This window comes from Anomalospiza imberbis, chromosome 16 (assembly GCF_031753505.1).
Source record: "Anomalospiza imberbis isolate Cuckoo-Finch-1a 21T00152 chromosome 16, ASM3175350v1, whole genome shotgun sequence".
Classification (NCBI taxonomy): Eukaryota; Metazoa; Chordata; class Aves; order Passeriformes; family Viduidae; genus Anomalospiza; species Anomalospiza imberbis.
Window position 1 is genome coordinate 7,731,639 of NC_089696.1, and position 17,132 is coordinate 7,748,770.

At 41.4% G+C, this 17,132-nt stretch overlaps 2 protein-coding genes and 1 long non-coding RNA gene across 3 annotated transcripts in view; 2 read left to right on the top strand and 1 right to left on the bottom strand.

The window, feature by feature from the left end:
- Positions 1–10,099, bottom strand: part of LOC137483603 (uncharacterized) — a 26,153-nt gene extending 16,054 nt beyond the window's left edge. The window contains exon 1 of the long non-coding RNA XR_011004554.1: positions 9,954–10,099. This is a non-coding gene — a long non-coding RNA (uncharacterized lncRNA). The remainder of the gene's footprint in view (positions 1–9,953) is intronic.
- RSL1D1 (ribosomal L1 domain containing 1) lies at positions 4,140–9,455 on the top strand. The gene is made up of 10 exons (XM_068206358.1): positions 4,140–4,242; positions 4,506–4,829; positions 4,916–5,081; positions 5,821–5,959; positions 6,539–6,687; positions 6,827–6,928; positions 7,520–7,613; positions 7,698–7,826; positions 8,568–8,774; positions 9,013–9,455. The coding sequence occupies exons 1-10, from the start codon at positions 4,140–4,142 to the stop codon at positions 9,355–9,357; spliced, it is 1,758 nt and encodes a 585-aa protein (XP_068062459.1). The 3' UTR covers positions 9,358–9,455.
- A 1,585-nt stretch (positions 10,100–11,684) lies between the features above and the next one.
- Positions 11,685–15,957, top strand: LOC137483596 (transmembrane protein 238-like). The gene is made up of 2 exons (XM_068206815.1): positions 11,685–12,150; positions 14,753–15,957. The coding sequence occupies exons 1-2, from the start codon at positions 11,765–11,767 to the stop codon at positions 14,760–14,762; spliced, it is 396 nt and encodes a 131-aa protein (XP_068062916.1). The 5' UTR covers positions 11,685–11,764; the 3' UTR covers positions 14,763–15,957.
- The last annotated feature ends 1,175 nt before the right edge of the window (positions 15,958–17,132 follow it).

Consider the following 17,132-nt stretch of genomic DNA (forward strand, 5'->3'; position numbering starts at 1 on the left):
ATACTATTTGCTGATTCACTGATGTAATAAACTTTTTTAAATTACCATTTTGAATATTTCCTTTTGTGAAAATGTGGTATGCTGCTTTGAAGATGATACAAAAATAAAGGAGTTATGCGACCACAACAGTTGAAAGGAAGGAGGAAAAAAAAAAAGAGGAAATAAAGGTTGGATTGAAGATACAGCACCCCTAGGAGCAGAGGAGCAGTGCCAGGGTAACTGTGCTTGCATGGGGTACTGGCAGGGTATTCCCATGGTGTAGCTTTAATTCACACCAGCAAAACAGAGCGTGTTTCTGCAGAAAGGAGAGTTTGGGGGGGGTTTCCTTCAGTATAATGGCATTTGCATTGTGGTACTGATGAGGATCACACCTTTCTCTCTGATTGTTGGCCAAGTTTGTAGTGTTGACATGGCTTGAGTGCTTAGCCATGATATAACTTGAACTGAAAACCTTGGTATATGTAATAAATACTAAATAAAAAAACAAAACCAAAAAAAACCTTGAATGTGCAGCAGTACTAATTATTTGGCAACAGGAAAATAATTCCTTGTTTCTGCAAGCTCCAAGAAGTAAAGCACAGTAGCTGGAGGAATGGGTGCAGTGGTCAGCTGAGTAACGTTGCCATCAACTGTCTATGTGAAATCATTCCAGTTACCTTGCTCATCTTAGCAGACAATCAGGAACTGATCCACAAACATGATGACACCAGTTCCTGAAACACTTATTCTGGTAGTAAATTGTATTCCTGAACAGCAAGCTATTGATGATGGTGTAATAGTGTTGTAAGAAAAACAGCTGTTTTAAGGAGATTTATCCATGGGGATATTTGCTGGTTGCAATTTTTATGCCCCTCTACAGATTTTTTTCAGTGGCATAAAAAGCCCAGTGAAAATTACTCAATGAAGAACCTCTATTTTAGACTACTTATGGCACCAGTCTATATATTAAAAATCATGTTAATGATGAGAAATGTGTTTTTATAAGTGTTTATTACTGAATATTACCTAAGAAGAAAAGACTGTTTCAATGTCCCAGGTATTTGATCTGTATTACTCTGGCTTTTCGGTTGGTACTGCAGACTGTTGAAATGATGCTGTTAAAGCAGATGATGTGTACTCCAGACAAGACTGTTTTCTTCCTGAATTGGTACTTAAAGGCTCTTACTTATTCTGCTCTTTTTGTATACTCTATAGAGGATTTGGTACAAAAAAATATACCAACAAAACTGGAGTTACTGCTGAAGATTTTATACTGTGAACATGTTTCTTTCCTTGTGTTTATTTTATCACACTATAAACCTGACAAGATACTACTTTTCCTCTGAAGAAATACTAGAAAGGATTCTAGTCTTAATATAAAATAGAAATTTATGCTAACAAACCCAAAATCTGTTGTCTGTGTATATATAACGTTTGATAATCCCTATCCTTTCATTCGCTTTCCTTCCAATGTAAATTTTTTCTACATCTCCTGTCAGTTCCATACACCCAAAAAAGTCCACCTATTTCTCAAGAAAAGTAATAGATTAACTGCTGTGTGACAAAAAGGTACTTGAGGCAGTGTTCCTGTCATCTGTTAAGCCCCTAGAAAGGACGTGAGGCAAAGCATTGTTAAAGAAAGCTTTGCAGCTTTGTCCAGAGCCAGGGTCCCTGTCCTTTGGAACAGCCCTCTTGGTGCCTGTGAATGGCTTGCACCAAAGCCTCGTGTCTGGTTACAGCTGGAGGCTGACTCCAGCTTTGCAAAGGAGCACAGGCGAAAGAAAACAGTGCTTGAACTCAGGTCTAGCGAGGAGATTCTCTTGTAAAACACTTCTTAGTCCTGTCTCAATCTCTGCATACTCTTTGTGCTGGTTTTGTTGCAAGAACTACACTTACAGAGATCTGGGATTTTGGCATTGCCATCAAATAGTCTGGAGGAATACAAGCTGGGAACTGAAACTTGAATAACCTTAAATCTAAAAGACCTCTTCACAGCAGAAACAATAGCACCTTTTGCTGTGTGAAAGTAGAAAATTAGACATATAAAAAAGTAATGAGGTAGAACGTATTGAAATTCTTTTCCATCTTAGCATTTAAATAAGTGACACAATTTTTTTTAAAGAAAATACATACTTTCATGATCCAAAAAGTTAAATTGAGAGCTACAGCAGGACAGTGTACAGCAATAACACCGGTAAAAATAGCAAACCTGATTTCCTTGCAGGAGTAACTGTAAATTTATGACATTGCTAAATTAAAGGTGTGCTCTTTTACAGTTTATATTCATTGCATGCTGTATTAAGCTGAAATATTTCTTATTCACAGATTAACTTAATTTTTTTGAGACAGCTCTATTAGCTATGCCAAGCACCTTTCAAGCGATAATGATTATACTAAGTCAGTTAAACCACATCTGGTAAAATTTAGTCATGTCAGACCAAAACTTTTTCAGAAAAATGTACCTGGATGAGACTGATATGTGAAAAATTCAAATTTGAGTCACTAATAATAGTCCCTGCAGTTTTATCCTGTTAATGCTATATTGACCCAGTAAAGTCAGTGTTCAAACATGCTGTTCAATCATATCTTACGTGACTAGCCTGACTCATTTTCAGAGAGATGTTCCAGTCATCTGACTTTTTCTATTTTGATTTAACATGTCACATTAATATGTCGATGTTTTATTAAAATACCCTAAAATGTTGCCCTAAAATGTGCAAAGATAGAAGCAAGGCTAATAGAATATACAGCACCACAGCTAGTATCACATGCAGAAATTCCAGCAGTACTGAAAAGGTTTTAATGAGTCTGCCCTCCTTGGCTACCCTGCGTGTTCCTCACCTTCAGTAATTTCTCTAATCAGTACTTCATACAACATGGCAACACAGGACAGCTTTTCTTTTTCTTAGCCAGTTTCTTTTTTTGTTTTGATTTGGTTTTGGTTTTGTTCCAAAAACATAATAGGAAAATTTCCATTTTCCAGGATGGTTTTTTTCACTCTTTAAAATCAGTGTATGTCTGTATAGTTCTTTCCTGTCTGAATAAGTCTTGATGCCATCAACTATTCTAATATTGCTCCAAAAACACTAACAGCAGAAAGAAAATATAAACCACTACATAAAGCAGCTTGCCAAGAAACTAGGGTATTTTAGTTTCTCTTTGCACTGGCCACACTGATGGAGCAACAAATTTTGTTGGAAGACATCTGATGAGAAGGAATAAAACCATACATAGAAAGGCAAAGAGCAGGAAAAAATCTAGAGAAGAGTGAATGACTAAGACTCCTAATTTGATACATATTTAAGCCCTGGTTATGCATAGCTGTGTTATCCAGAGAGCAGCTTACCTGTGTGACAAATGCAGACAACCCAAGGCTGCCAGGACACACACAGCGCTGTGAGAATGAGACCAAAATAATTCCAGGCTAGACTTTATCTCAGAACAATGTACTTATCTAGCATGGAACTCAATGGAATAAGCATTCTGCAATTAAGCTATTTCCATGTAGTCAGTCAATGCATTTCTAAACTGAACAGGAGAGGCAGCAGCCTTGCCTTTATTAGTCACACATGAGGAAGAAATGGCTTGACTTGATAATCAGTGGTTGCTCCAATAGTAGTGACTCAGAAATAGCCACGCTCAAGACAGGGTGTATGAGGAAAATGAGCAGCAGACTACAGTCCCTGGAGTCCATGAGAAAGACTCTGATTTATTCAGAGAACCAGTGGGCAGGATCCCAGGGGAGGCAGCTCTGAAAGGCAAAGGAGCTCAGAAAATCTGGCAGCAGGTCTTTAAGGACAACCTCCACCAATCATACAAACAGCTCCCCCTGATTATTCAGCAAAACAAGTAGATATATCAGGAGACTAGCCTGGCTAAATAGGAATCTTATAACAGCACTCCAGTGCAAAAGGTCAGAAATACAGGAAGTAAAATCAGGGATAGTATTCAAAGAAGGAATCTGAAGAACGTGCTCAATTCTTCCCAAACATGATGCTGTGCTCGGTGGCCAACTAGATGGTAACCACTGTTCAGATAACAGGGCTTGGAGGGCAGAGATAATGGCTTGTACTCCACCTGAAGGCCAGTAACAGATGGAGTACTGCTGGGAGTTATCCTGGGCCACGTTCTATTTAGTATCTCTAACAGTGACCTGAAGTATGGCCACATCAGATTTGCAGGGGGAATCAAACTTGGGACCAATCACTACCCTCATGAACAGAGGGACCGAGATAGGCCGGAAAGACTCGGCAACACCAACCCGTCAACACTCAAAAAAGGCAAACGCAAACCTGCATTTGGGAAGGAGCAGCCCCTTGCACAACACAGGCTGGGAAATGACTGGCTGGAGAAGGAACAGCTGTGCTGGAAAGCGCCAGGAGCACAGCAGGCTAAACACGAGCCACCCCTGGAAGCAAAGGGGGCCAGCAGCCTCCGGGGCTGGACTAGGAGAGCACCATCAGTAACACAAGGCGAGTCCGACTAAACGCTTTTCAACGTGAGGACACGGTGGCTGCAACCCTGAGCAACCCGGCTTGACCTCCGGCTGGCCCTGGTGCCGAAGCGGGACGGACTGGCGGCCTCCGGAACCCTGCTCCAAGTCCGGTTAGCCGGTGACCCTGCTGGCGCAAAGCCGCCCGCACACACAGCCGGCGCCCGCCGCATTCGCGGAGCACCCGCGCCCCGAGCGCGCAGCCGCCGCCGTGCGCAGGAGCGGAAAGCACCGCGGGCCCCGCCCCGGACGGGCCCCGCCGTGCACCGGAAAGCGGCGCGCACGCAGGCGCGGAGGCCGCACGTGGCAGCAGCGGTGGCCCATGGCGAGCGGCAGGGAGCACTTGGACCGTGCCCAGGTATTTGGACCGGCGCCTGGAGCGCGCCCGGGGACTGCGGGGAGCCGGGCAGGCGGGAGCGCGGCCGGGCCGGGCTTGACCTGCGGCTGCTGCCGCTGTGGTGCCGTTGCAGGTGAAGAAGGCGGTGGAGGCTCTCTTGGCTTTCTCCAGAAGTAAGGCCAAGGGAGACGCGCTGCTCCTCAACGAGAGCGAGAGCGTCCATCTACTGGTGACGGTGTGGAAGGTCCCGCAAGTGGCAAAAGTCATCAGAATGTAAGACATTGATGTCCGGCCGCATGGTTACAGGGGTTGTTCGTGTCCTTTGGCTTGAAAAAGAACACTTTGCAGATTCTGAGCTTAAGGGGTTTGACTGCCACAGCCTTGTCCTGGGAGCTTCTATGCTGTGACTGCCGGCATAGAAGAACTGCCGGGTCAGAAGCTGCTTTACCCCTGCTTTTGGTATAACTGGAAGCTGGGCTATGCCAGCTTTTTGCACAGAGGGTACTGGTTCTGTTGGTTGCCAATTACAGGGTATGTGCCTTTCAGTCCTTTAGCTTTAGAAAATATCTAGGTGTTATCTATTTCTAGATCTAGAAAATATCTAGAATCACCTTCTTTTCTTGACCCACCACCAAATCATTAGTAATACTTCTTGTTTCCTTTGGTAACCAAACCTGCATATGAATTAGAAGTCTTGTTTTAGACTGTAGCTGCACTACATTGAGAAAGTTTACATCTGTTTATGAGGACCCCTGTGGTAAGGGCTGCTGGCAGGATAGAGGATTCTGCTTTGTATCTGACTGGAGCTGTGGTGTTCCATGATTCCACTTTTACAGTTCTGTATGCTTATCAACTGTAGGTTTCACCGAGAATATTTAGTAGTTAACAAAGTGTAAATACAGGCACTGCTCTGTGTTGTTAAAGGGTACTGAACTCCAGTGTAGTCCTAGTTCTGGGGAAAACTTCCTTCTCTTATTAGACATTTTTTATGCATCTCATATTCTTATTGTAGACCACTGCCCCATGGCATTCGACCAGAAACAGCTGATGTTTGCCTGTTCACAAAGGATGAACCAAATTTATCAGCAGAACAGACTGAAAATCTATACAAGAAACTTTTACTCCGGAATGGGATCAGAAGTATTAGCCGGGTAAGGGGGGTCCTTGATATAATACAGTACTGTCATTTCTTTCCTTTTATGCCACCAAAAAGAATACCAGTAGTTGTTCTTTTCCGTTGTCTAATATTCTAATTCTCATTCACATACTCTAGTAAGATTTTTCTGACTACTCGAACTGTGGTGTTTCTAAAACACAAAGTTTACTTGGAATAATTTCTTCAGTTTGAAACAGGATTTTCAGTAATCAGATACAATTTCTAGATAAATGTTCAATATTTAGTTTGAGTAACCAACCAGGAAAACTCACAACATTTGATTGTTTATGCCACCAACAATAAAACTGTATAACAACTTGTTATATTTAACCTTGATTTAGATATTATTCATGTATGTGAGTTCTGTTTTGTGATGTGCAGTTACTGTGCAAGAGATCCATATATTTTGAGTCTTTAAAACAGTAGGAAATGGATACTTCTTGATTGTGTTCAACTTTCTAAAAGAATGCACTGTGATGGACTATCAGTTCAGCAGCTTTAATCTGTGCAGTTCTGAGAAGCATTTCAGGTTGGATTTTCAGCAGCAGGGACTAAACTGGTGCTTGTATTGCAGATCATCTCATACAAAACCCTCAAAAAGGAGTATAAAATGTATGAAGCGAAGCGGCGCCTCCTGAACAGTTTTGATCTCTTTCTGTCTGATGACCGAATTAGAAGGCTTTTGCCCTCACATCTAGGAAAACACTTCTATGAAAAGAAAAAGTAGGTCTTTAAACTTTGGAGATCCATTCTTGCATTATCTTTTTTAAAATCGGATTCTTCTTAGTAATGGAGGAATTGGTTTTCTTTGGATTTTCTAATTATTTCCTTCTTTTTTTACCCCTCTCCCTTTCTGTTTTAGGGCACCTTTATCTGTAAACCTGAAAGCCAAAGATCTTGCCAAGGAACTAGAAAAACATATCCAAGGGACTACACTCCCAGTTAACAACAAAGGGTGCTGTTAGTAAGTACAAATAGATTAATACATCACTTGAAGGATGGTTCTATCTTAACTGGAGGAATTTTACGTGAGTTATTTTTATTCCTTTAGTATGTGAATAAAAGATGTTAAGGGTCATTCCAAATGGGGGGCATTTTGAATCTTTACCTGTATAGTTAAATTAGTAGTTCTACTTAAGTTTTACTGTGAAGTTGAAGGGGTTTGTCTCTTTTTCCTTTCACCTGAGGAATTTCTAGGCACCTGTCACTGCCAAAGCGCATGTACAGCCTTAGTTTTAATCTAATTTAATACTATTTTTGTATTTCCAAAATACTCTATTCCTATAAGATTTTTTCATGTATTGTGTATCTGAAAGGATCTGAATTGGTAGTAATGCCTTGTAATATAAGGCAGAAGTTGCATATACAAACATGGAAAGATGAATACTGGTGAATCCCTTCTGTTATCACAAAAGATTTCTCCAGTAGCCATCCCTTCTTTATGATTATTTCAGATAAGTGGGCTTTTTGCATTTCTGGGTATGCCTAAACTAAATAAGTAACTTGCAATAAGTTTACTTGCCCATATATAATTATTATTCGTTTCTTCTTTCAGTACAACACGCATAGGTCACACTGGGATGAAAGTGGATGAGATAGTTGAGAATATCATCGAAGCAGCAAAAGTGATTGGTAACAAGTTACCAAAGGTACTGCTGATTGACTGCATTACAGACAAATAGGTTCATACTTCAGCCTTATTTTTACATAACATACTGGTTTTGTTTTTGCAGAAATGGAAAAATGTAAAAATTCTTCACCTCAAAACACTTAAATCGGTTGCACTCCCAATATTTACTGCCAATATCTCCAACCTGGATGAGCTTGACAAAGAGCCATCTCTCAAGAAAAATGAAGTAAAGGTAACCAAAATTTCTTCAAACTTTGCATAAATTAAATAGGTACATTTAGTTCTAGTTCTTGTTTTCCTTCTGTGCATTGTTATTTTGGGTTTAAATGCATTAGAAACTGATCCCAGGCTTTTATGTCTATTACTGGGTAGACACTCCTGCCTCAGTGCTTTAAATACTCAGTAACAATAAGAAATTATGGAAACTCCCTTACAGATTTTAAAGCAAACTGGAAATAAAGTATTTCTAGACCTAAACTCAAGGGACCTGAGATTCATTCTTAGAGCTTTGCTTCTATTGTTTATCCATATTTGCCTTCTGAAAATACGCTCATTAACATATGTGGGTTCAGATTTTGCATCTGTCCTTTGTTGGTTAATCAGTGGCATCTGAATAATTCTCAATCTCATATATTTGCGTATATAGGGGGAGCTCGTACTTGTTAAAAAATAATAATTGGCTATTCCTTTGTACTGTTAATTTATATTTATTTGTCTGAAATTAAATTGGGACCGTGCATATTCAACTTAGAGACTTTAAGGTTGACATTGCTATAGTTGTGAGCTATTTATATTAAACTTCTGCATGCAATGCATTTTTTCATATTTTATTCAATAGACCCAGACCAATAAACCATATATAAAAGTCATTAGTGTTGCTACACCATCTAATTTTTAACGACATTAAAACAATTATTATACATTTAGAAGTGGTATGAGGATTTGTCTGAGATGTACTTCTGATTAATTCTAGAAGGCACAACCCAAGAAAGCAAAGAAGACAGCTAAAAAACTGAAGTCAAGTCAAGTCACTGTGACAACAGAAAGTAAAGGTGCTGCTGGTACCCAGGAGCCTGTGACAAAAGAAAAGACAGAAATAGTCCAAGAACCAGGTGATTGTGATGATGAAGAAATTCCACAACTGGTGCCTATACAAACAACGAGCTCAGCTGACCTGAAGGTAATTGTTGAATAATATTGAGAAGTTGGCATTTCAGTTAAAACTAAAGATTTTGAACTGTTTAAATTGTTCATTGCTTCTTAGGGAACAGTATGTGTTAGCACACTTCAAGTAGAGTGGGGTGCAGTTCAGTTGAAAATATTTGTCATTTGTAATGGTTTTCAGTGATGCTTCTTCCGGAAAACAGGAAATATGTTTCTTGGGTGGAATGATAATTTTTTGTTTGTGTTAAATACAGAAAATGGGATCAAGTCCAGGAAAAGGTGACAATTTGGGCAAGAAAGCCAAAACACCCCTTGGTAAGAGAAAGAAAACATCTCTAGTGATGGATACTCCAAAATCAAAACCTAATGTTACAGAAGAGTGTGCAGACTTGGAGATGTCATCAAAAGAGAAAAAAGCCAAGCAGGTCAGTAAGCCAAAGGAGGCAATAAAAGAAAAAGACATGAAAAAGGCTCCAAAAAAACCTGAAGCAAAGTCTTTTGCAACACCCAACGCTGGCAAATCGATACAGTCAGCCAGGAAGTCTTCAAAACCACAGAAGCAGGCACCCAAAAAGGTGCGTGTGCCGCAGTCAGCATGAACGCTGTCTGGTGTAACATGTTTTGTATCATCATTCCGTGGTCTATTTTCAGTAAACAAATTTATTGATGAAGTAAAATACCTTCTTAGGAAATCTGATCCCAAGGGCTTTTTTTCACCAAAATCTGTAATGACTCATTGGTTTCCTTCTAATTTACACACTGGTACAAATAAATGGCGATAGTACAAAAAGGTGATGGCCCCATCACCTTTTATCTTTTGCTGGCCCAAACCAAAAATACTGAAATTTTTCAAGTGTCAAAGGGAAGAGAGGGGTCTATCCCAAGGAAAAAAAGTCTGGGAGATATTTTAATAAATGCTGTCTTTCTGAAGCAAGAAGCATGTGTGCCAAGAGCAGCAATCTGCATGTGCTTTTAAAGGTGAAAAAACTGCTACAGTTTAAAAAAAATTGTTCAATATAATAAAGACAGGTTGACAGGAATTGGTGTTACTGCAAATAATCTAACTTAGTAGCCTGATACCAAGCCCCACATTGTAATTTTTAGCTGTGTTACCTAGCGTATTAGCGAGTTAAAAAGGCACCAACAATTTTGCTTTAACAGTATATATATTTTACAACATCAAGCAAATTGTTACCTTCCATTTTGGGCTTTATTTCTGCTACCAGAACAGTTGAGAGCATATCTGCATGATGGTCACAGAACTGTTGTTCTTCCATCTGAAGAAAGCCAAAGGCTGTGTGAATTCCAGTTGCGCCAGCCAAGTGAACTTGTCCTGTTATGGCATGAAAAATACATACTTCAGGACTGAAAGGTGATTATTTGAAATACATACTTCAGGACTGAAAGGTGATATATTTGAAATTTTACACAACTGCCCAGTTGTTCTCTGTATGATAACTTGTTTGTCCATTGCAGAGTGAGAAAATGAGGCAGATTTGTGTTGAAAAGTCCTAGTGATAAAAACTCCAAAAAGGTGGTAAGATACAAGATTAATCAACAGGAAGTAACTACTTTGTCATTCAAAAAACCCTACCACATCTCCTTTTTATGGCATTCTCATATCAAGATATTGGCTACCTAGAAAGAAAGTGGGTGCTAAATAAGAATATGAAAATATTCTGCTTGATCTGTGGTGTCAACTTTTTTTGACCCTTTTGCAACCGTGCCTTTTTGTAACTTTTCAACTATTTTGTGAACCAAAAGCTGTGATAGTAATCCCAGTAAACCAACAGCACTCACTGTTACTGGCAGAGTATCAGCAGTATCATTTAATGCACACTATTTCCACTAAAATGTGGAAGGTACCTATTCAATTAGGCCTAGTCATAGTTCCTGTTGGCTTGATATTTCTAGTTACTGGAACAGTGGCTTACCCATCATTAAATAAGGTGTTAGACAAAAGGCCCTTGTGAGAGCAGGCACAGGAGATCCTACATCTACATACAGTTCTTGTGCTTGAGGACTTTGGAGTGTAAAAAGATACGTATCAGGTCATTAACACAAGGTTGAACTGAAATATGTGTCTTGCCTTTTACATAACTGTTTTACTTACTGAATTTTACATCCTGCATTGACAACTTGTTTCCTGTTTGTCAATCTGAACTCGTCTTCCAACTGCTCTTTTTAAGCCTCAAACGCAGTTAAAGTGGGCTGTGTGCATTTGCAGATGCACATTGTAACTGTGTTGCAGATCTCTGCTGTCTGCAACCAGCTTGCCTCCCCTTGCAAGTGCGGAGATGAACGAAGTGGATGTCCATTTGCAGACCACTCTTTTGAAGTGCCTCCCTTCCAGGGTGCCCGAGGTGGCCCTGCCTCAGCTGGAGCAGCTGAGCGGGCCCAGCCGTATCCGGCTCACCTGGGAACGGTAGCGAGCACTACTCGCAGAGAGGCCCCAGATCCCAAGTGCCATCGGTCGCTACGGATCAGCCTTCGAGCCCCAGGGCGGCGGGCTGGGGCTCGGCGGGGCCGGTGAGGGTGCCCGCCTTCCCTGCGCGCGGCTGCGGGGGCAGAGGCGCGGCCCGAACCTGCCCTCAGGTGTGGGGGGGCGTGGCCCGAACCTGCCCTCAGGTGTGGGGGGGCGCGGCCCGAACCTGCCCTCAGGTGTGGGGGGGCATGGCCCGAACCTGCCCTCAGGTGTGGGGGGGCGCGGCCCGAACCTGCCCTCAGGTGTGGGGGGGCGCGGCCCGAACCTGCCCTCAGGTGTGGGGGGGCGCGGCCCGAACCTGCCCTCAGGTGTGGGGGCGTGGCCTGCACGTCCCCTCCGTGGGGGCGTGGCCCGGCCCTGCCCTCAGGTGTGTGGGGGCGTGGCCTGCACGTCCCCTCCGTGGGGGCGTGGCCTGCACCTGCCGCGAGGGGAGGGCGCGGCCCGGCCCTGCCCTCAGGTGGGCGCCGCCCTCGCCTCCCCTCAGGTGCGCGCGGCCCGAGGCGGCGGTGGCGCCGCTCCCGATGGCGGCCCCGGGCGGGCTGGGCCGCTGCGTGGCCGCCTTCTGGCTGGCGCTAGCCTTCGACGCGGTGGGGCTGGCGGTGCTGCTGGCCGGCGTGTTCGCCGACGTGTTCTTCTCCGACCTGCTCATCTACGCGGGCGGCATCGGCATCTTCCTCAGCCTGGTCTGGTGGGTGTTCTGGTACGCGGGCAACCTGGAGGTGCCGCCCGAGGAGCTGCGGGACGACGTGGGGCTGTCGGCGCCCAAGGGCCGCGGGGACACGCTGCTGCGGCGGCTGGTGAACGGCCTCAGCCTCCGCCTCACCGCCGCGCTCGCCCCCGCCCGCCCCGCCGACCTGGAGCTGCAGCGCGCCGGGGGCCCCCGCGGCCGCCACGCCGACCCCGGCAGGTGAGAGCCGGGATGGGACCCCGGCACGGGACAGCGAGGGCAGTCCGGCTGTGAGCTTTGGCCAGAGCCTGGGAGAGCTCTCTTGCCCGAGATTCGGTTTAACACTTGCTATGTTAAACCACCTGCTCGCGGCTGACACTTCTTAAATAAAAGTAGTGGGGAATCTTTCTCAGCTCAGGTGGTAAAAAAAAAACGCGTGGGAAAGATTGCACAAATGGGATTAGGCGGGGAAGACACTTCCTGTAGCCGTCTAAGAACGGGACAGGCGAGCAGGATCCCGGGGAGCGTGGTGGAGCTGGCATGCTGAGAGCTGCTGCCAGAGAGCAGCACAGGAGCCCTGGCGCTCTGAACTGGTCCTCACACCAACCAAATGCTGCCAGAAATGGCCATTAACCACTACCCCACATGAGCTCTTGGGAGGGGAATCCCCCTCGTTAGCACCGTGGAATCTTGCTTTCTTGGAGAACAAGAAAGGTGAAATGCTGACTTGGATTTAACTTGAGGGCAGAGCTGTAGGTAAGAGGTTGAAACTCATAAATGCAACCATCAGTTAAACTGTTTGTCTTGAACCTCAGTAATCTAGAAAAGATGTGATAATACCTGATGTGTAAAGGAAGTGTCTCGGTTCTATTTCAAAGCATGGTTGAAGAACATAAAGCTTTTCAAAATATCCCAGTGGGTTCATTTATATGACGTGTTCATTTAGGAAGAAAAGCATGCATAATGCCTTGAAACTGTGTGTGGGGAAAAAAGTGAAGCCTTCACTTCACTATGTAAAATCCTGTATTGAAGGAACTGTAAACACAGCTTTGTACTGTTTGAACTGTTCAAGGATTCTAAACATCTTGCTGTTCTGATTCACTATGCACAAGATCAGCTTTTCCTGCTTCTCCTTGAAACTAAATTCTGAAGACACTGTTGATTTACAGAAAAGTTCATGTGGAAATTGCCTTCTTTCATGAAAGCTATGAAATTTTTCTTGAGAGAAAGTTTTAACAGTAGGGAGATTGAGTATAGATAATTATTCCTTAAAAGAAAACTTGGAGGAGGCAGAAAAGAACAGCAGCAACACAACTTTCAAAGATTATTACTGCTCTTTAGTTTATTATTAACAACACCTGCAATTAGAAAACAGGCTGTTGAAAATGAGCCATTCTGTTTTCAGACCTCTTTTTTTCTGAAAGGGGTCTAAAATTGGCAGGTCCATATTTGCAGGAAAAGATTTGCATTTATAAATGACTATGCAGAACCATTCCATCTAAAGATCACGGCAATTGCAGTATTGAGCTCAGTAGATCATCTGCTATCTCTGTAGATGCGATGTGTGTACATGGATGTGTATTCTGTTTTAATGAACTCCTAGTAGCAAAAGTTATCCACTATTTTGAAATATTTCAAGTCTTATTCCTGATTGTAATTAGATTTATATGTCCTATAGGGACATATATATATATATATATAGTGATTTAGTACAAGGTGTCCCAGCAACTTCTGTTGCTACAGTAAACAAACTTCAGTAATGGTAATTCAGAAGGAACCAAAACAGGGAGTGTACAACAGTTATGTTACATACTGGAGCATAAACTCTGTGATTTTACTTGCAAGGTGAAACAAAGGACAACGAATGGTTTCACCTTGAAAGATAATTTAGAGTTCCTTTTTGAAGTTCACCTAAAGTATCTTAGAACTTCTCGTAAACAACTGCCTGAATCAGGTCATTCCTTGCTGATAGACCAAATCCCCTCCCCATCAGGAGATATTTATTTATGAACTTAACCAAACGGGTTAAACATGTTTGGGCAGATATTGTCTGGATGAGGAGGAAAAAAAACACCACCACACACACACACATTCAGAAACAAAGCAAAAACAAAACAAAAAGTCCTAAAAACACACCACCAAAAACAAACAAACAACCCCCAAACATCCTCTCTTTACTGGCCATTTGTAAACCTGGAGCATTAACTTTTTGAAGTTATGAAAGGAACACTGCACGTTGTTCTGATTTCCTGTCTTAAAAATTATACAGTAGAGGAAGGTGAGAATTCCCATGATATGGAATGCTTCTGTTAAAGGAATAACAGGTAGATTAGGATCCTCAAGCCTGAAAAGAGATGCAGAATATAAAGTGTTCTAGAAGCCTATGCAGTCACTATGGGAAAGGTATGAAGTGCTTGCCTCCCAAGGCAAAGCAGGAACAAAATGTCATGTGCTACGTAATTGAAGTATGGGACTACTTGACACGGGACAGTGGGGCAGATAAAAATTTACTGATTCAAAAATCCAAAGGATAAAGCAGAAGATATATGATAATATAACGATAATATGTTTGCCTAAGGAAGACCTGGGGCAGTCAGTGGCAGTTGATATCCTGAGGAGATATTTCCTGTGTGCCATATTGTTATGCCTTCATTGGGACATCACACTTGGTCGCTATTGGAGATGCCTGGTGACTTAATGGATCTTTTCTTTGGGTCCCAATTGGCTGTTAAATATGAGGAAAAGTACTTTTAAGATTGACCTTAAGTAACAGTTTAGAGTTACATGGCCATTTGTTCTAAGCCTATTTTGGAGTAACCTTTTCTTCATGTGTTATCTTCAGGATCTGTTGAAGACACGACTATTGATGTTGCTGCCCCAAAAAGTGGGGGAAATGCTGCAAATTATGGAAAGAGATTCCCTACTCAAAACAGTAGGAATATCTCATTGTGGAATAACCTCTGCAAGCATTGTGGACTCTCCATAAAATGGACACGTGGAGCCATACATCTGCCAAAAGCACCTATTTCAGTGTTGGACTGGATATACTTTGGAATGGTGAAAAAAGATCCCACAAAGTCTTTTTGAGAAGTGAAAGCTAAAGAGAATTGAACCTGATTCACTGAAATATCAGTGCAGCTTGTCATATAGTTGGTTTTATTGTTTCGTTTTAATTATTATTATTTTCAGTAACCTGAAAGGTTTGGATAAAAAGCTCTTGCACAATGAAAAGCTCTTGCACTGTTTTTTACCAAGGTCTGGAAGTTAAACTTACTGTGAATTTTTATAATGCCAGTGCAATACTTTGGTTTGTAAGGGTGCTTTTAAAATGTCTATATTAAACTGTTGATGCAAAGCTGCAAATGTAGTAGAAGTTGTTTCTAGTGCAAATACACAATTTGTAGTGTCTCTTGTAAAAAGTTTCATTGTTATTTTGAAATAACCTGGAATGTAGACACCACCAGTGATGTTGGCATACAAGTACATTCTTTGTAGTTACAAATGATGTAAAATGATGACACTTGCAAGAGTCATTTTAGTCCAGTGATGTTGGAAATTATTTTCCTAATGCTGAAGCATTTAAGAGAAGGAACATAACCAAAAGAAACCCTGTTGATTAACAAGTACTCCAAGGCATTGTAAAACATTAACAAACAGTACTTTGAAAAAGATTTATGTTAATATTAGTGATACCTAAAACTGTGCTAATGATAAAATTGTGTGGAGAATTTCCTCAGGAGTTCTTCTGGTTTTGAAGTAACACTAAGAGTTTGGTGCCACCATCAGCAAATACTGGTAGGTCTTAAAATTTCAATGCACAATTGTTCTATGCCACACCTCATCGAATAGTAGAGCTGGAATTAAGGAAAATATTTACTAAGAACACTGTGGCTGTACTTCCTTATGAACTCTTGAAATGTCCTTCATTGTTTTCTTGTAAAATTACTGGAGTAACTTCTTTTCTTTGCATATTCTCACTTTTAAATGTTTTCCAAATGCTCTATCTTTTAACAAATTCAGAAGAACACTAAACTTGAAGGTCTGCAATGTGATTTCTCCTTTACTATCTGCAGTTTTTAGGAGGTGTATGCAATTTGTTTCCTGCTTTTAATGGAACTGCAATGTGACACCACTGCAGTGTTACAATGGCCTGATTAAAAAAACCAAACAAACCCAACAAGCTCCTCCCTTAAAACCTGTAGATCAGTTTTCATTTGCAATAATTTTTTTCATTTCATTTTTCCTGAACAGAAAGAGATGCTTTTTCTGATTCCCCGCAGTTTCACTTATAAAGTGAAGTATTAGATACAGGTTAGATATTAGATAGATTAGATATTAGGCTTTAATAAGTGGAATGATTACTAGTAGCTATAAATTAAGCCAAAACACATATATGTAGCTCACATACTTAGTCTGTGAAAACCACAATTTTCTATTCAAAACTTTCTATTCTATTCAAGTGTTGCAATAATAATTGTTAGAGTGAATTGAGCAGGCCTTTGCATTCCTTGTATATTACAATGTAATTAATCTTAAATCCAATATCAGTACTTAATGATTGTTGCATAAGATGGTATCTAGAGTGCAACTTCACTCAAAAGTTATGTGGAATTCCAACTAGTTTACTGGTACGAATAGTATATGTTTTAGAAATGAAATATAGGAGCTGATCCATCAGTTAAGGAGGATGTTAAGCACAGAAAAGCACTAAAGCATGAGAAGGTTACTGAGATGGTGAGTCCAAACAATGAGACAGACAGTACTTGCTGTGGAGCAGTGATACCTGTTGGAAGTATTGTAACTATTTTCTTTTTGAAAATGCATCCAGTTACTATTTCATGCAATCAATTTGCCTTCTAAACCAGGAAGGCTAATATAATACTAAACAGAAACTGGGAATCATCTGCAGTTACACATTAACAAATATTTAACACTATTTTAGTTTCCTTATCAGCTCTGCTCAATGCAGCACAAAGTCCATTCAAAGAACTTTTACATTTTTGACTGGAAGGAAGCTCTTGGACATGTTTAGGACTGCCTGCTGTTACGTGAACAGAGTTGTACAGCTAAAAGAATTCCTCTAGCCATTGAGGGAAGTCCCATGCATGCTGTTTAAAATCTTAGGCAAAATCACAAAGAACCAAACTAGTTCCAGAAAGGTGGCTACAGAAGTCTTTTGCTAGTTAAGTCTTAAAACTAGCTCAAAATGTCATCCTATACTC

What these genes read in the sequence shown, in the direction of transcription:
- LOC137483596 (XM_068206815.1), top strand. Translation starts at nt 11,765, where the DNA reads ATGGCGGCCCCGGGCGGGCTGGGCCGCTGCGTGGCCGCCTTCTGGCTG.
- RSL1D1 (XM_068206358.1), top strand. Translation starts at nt 4,140, where the DNA reads ATGGCCACATCAGATTTGCAGGGGGAATCAAACTTGGGACCAATCACT. An exon ending in TTGGTAACAAGTTACCAAAG is followed by an intron (nt 7,614 to 7,697) that starts GTACTGCTGATT and finishes TTGTTTTTGCAG; the next exon opens with AAATGGAAAAATGTAAAAAT. An exon ending in CGAGCTCAGCTGACCTGAAG is followed by an intron (nt 8,775 to 9,012) that starts GTAATTGTTGAA and finishes TGTTAAATACAG; the next exon opens with AAAATGGGATCAAGTCCAGG.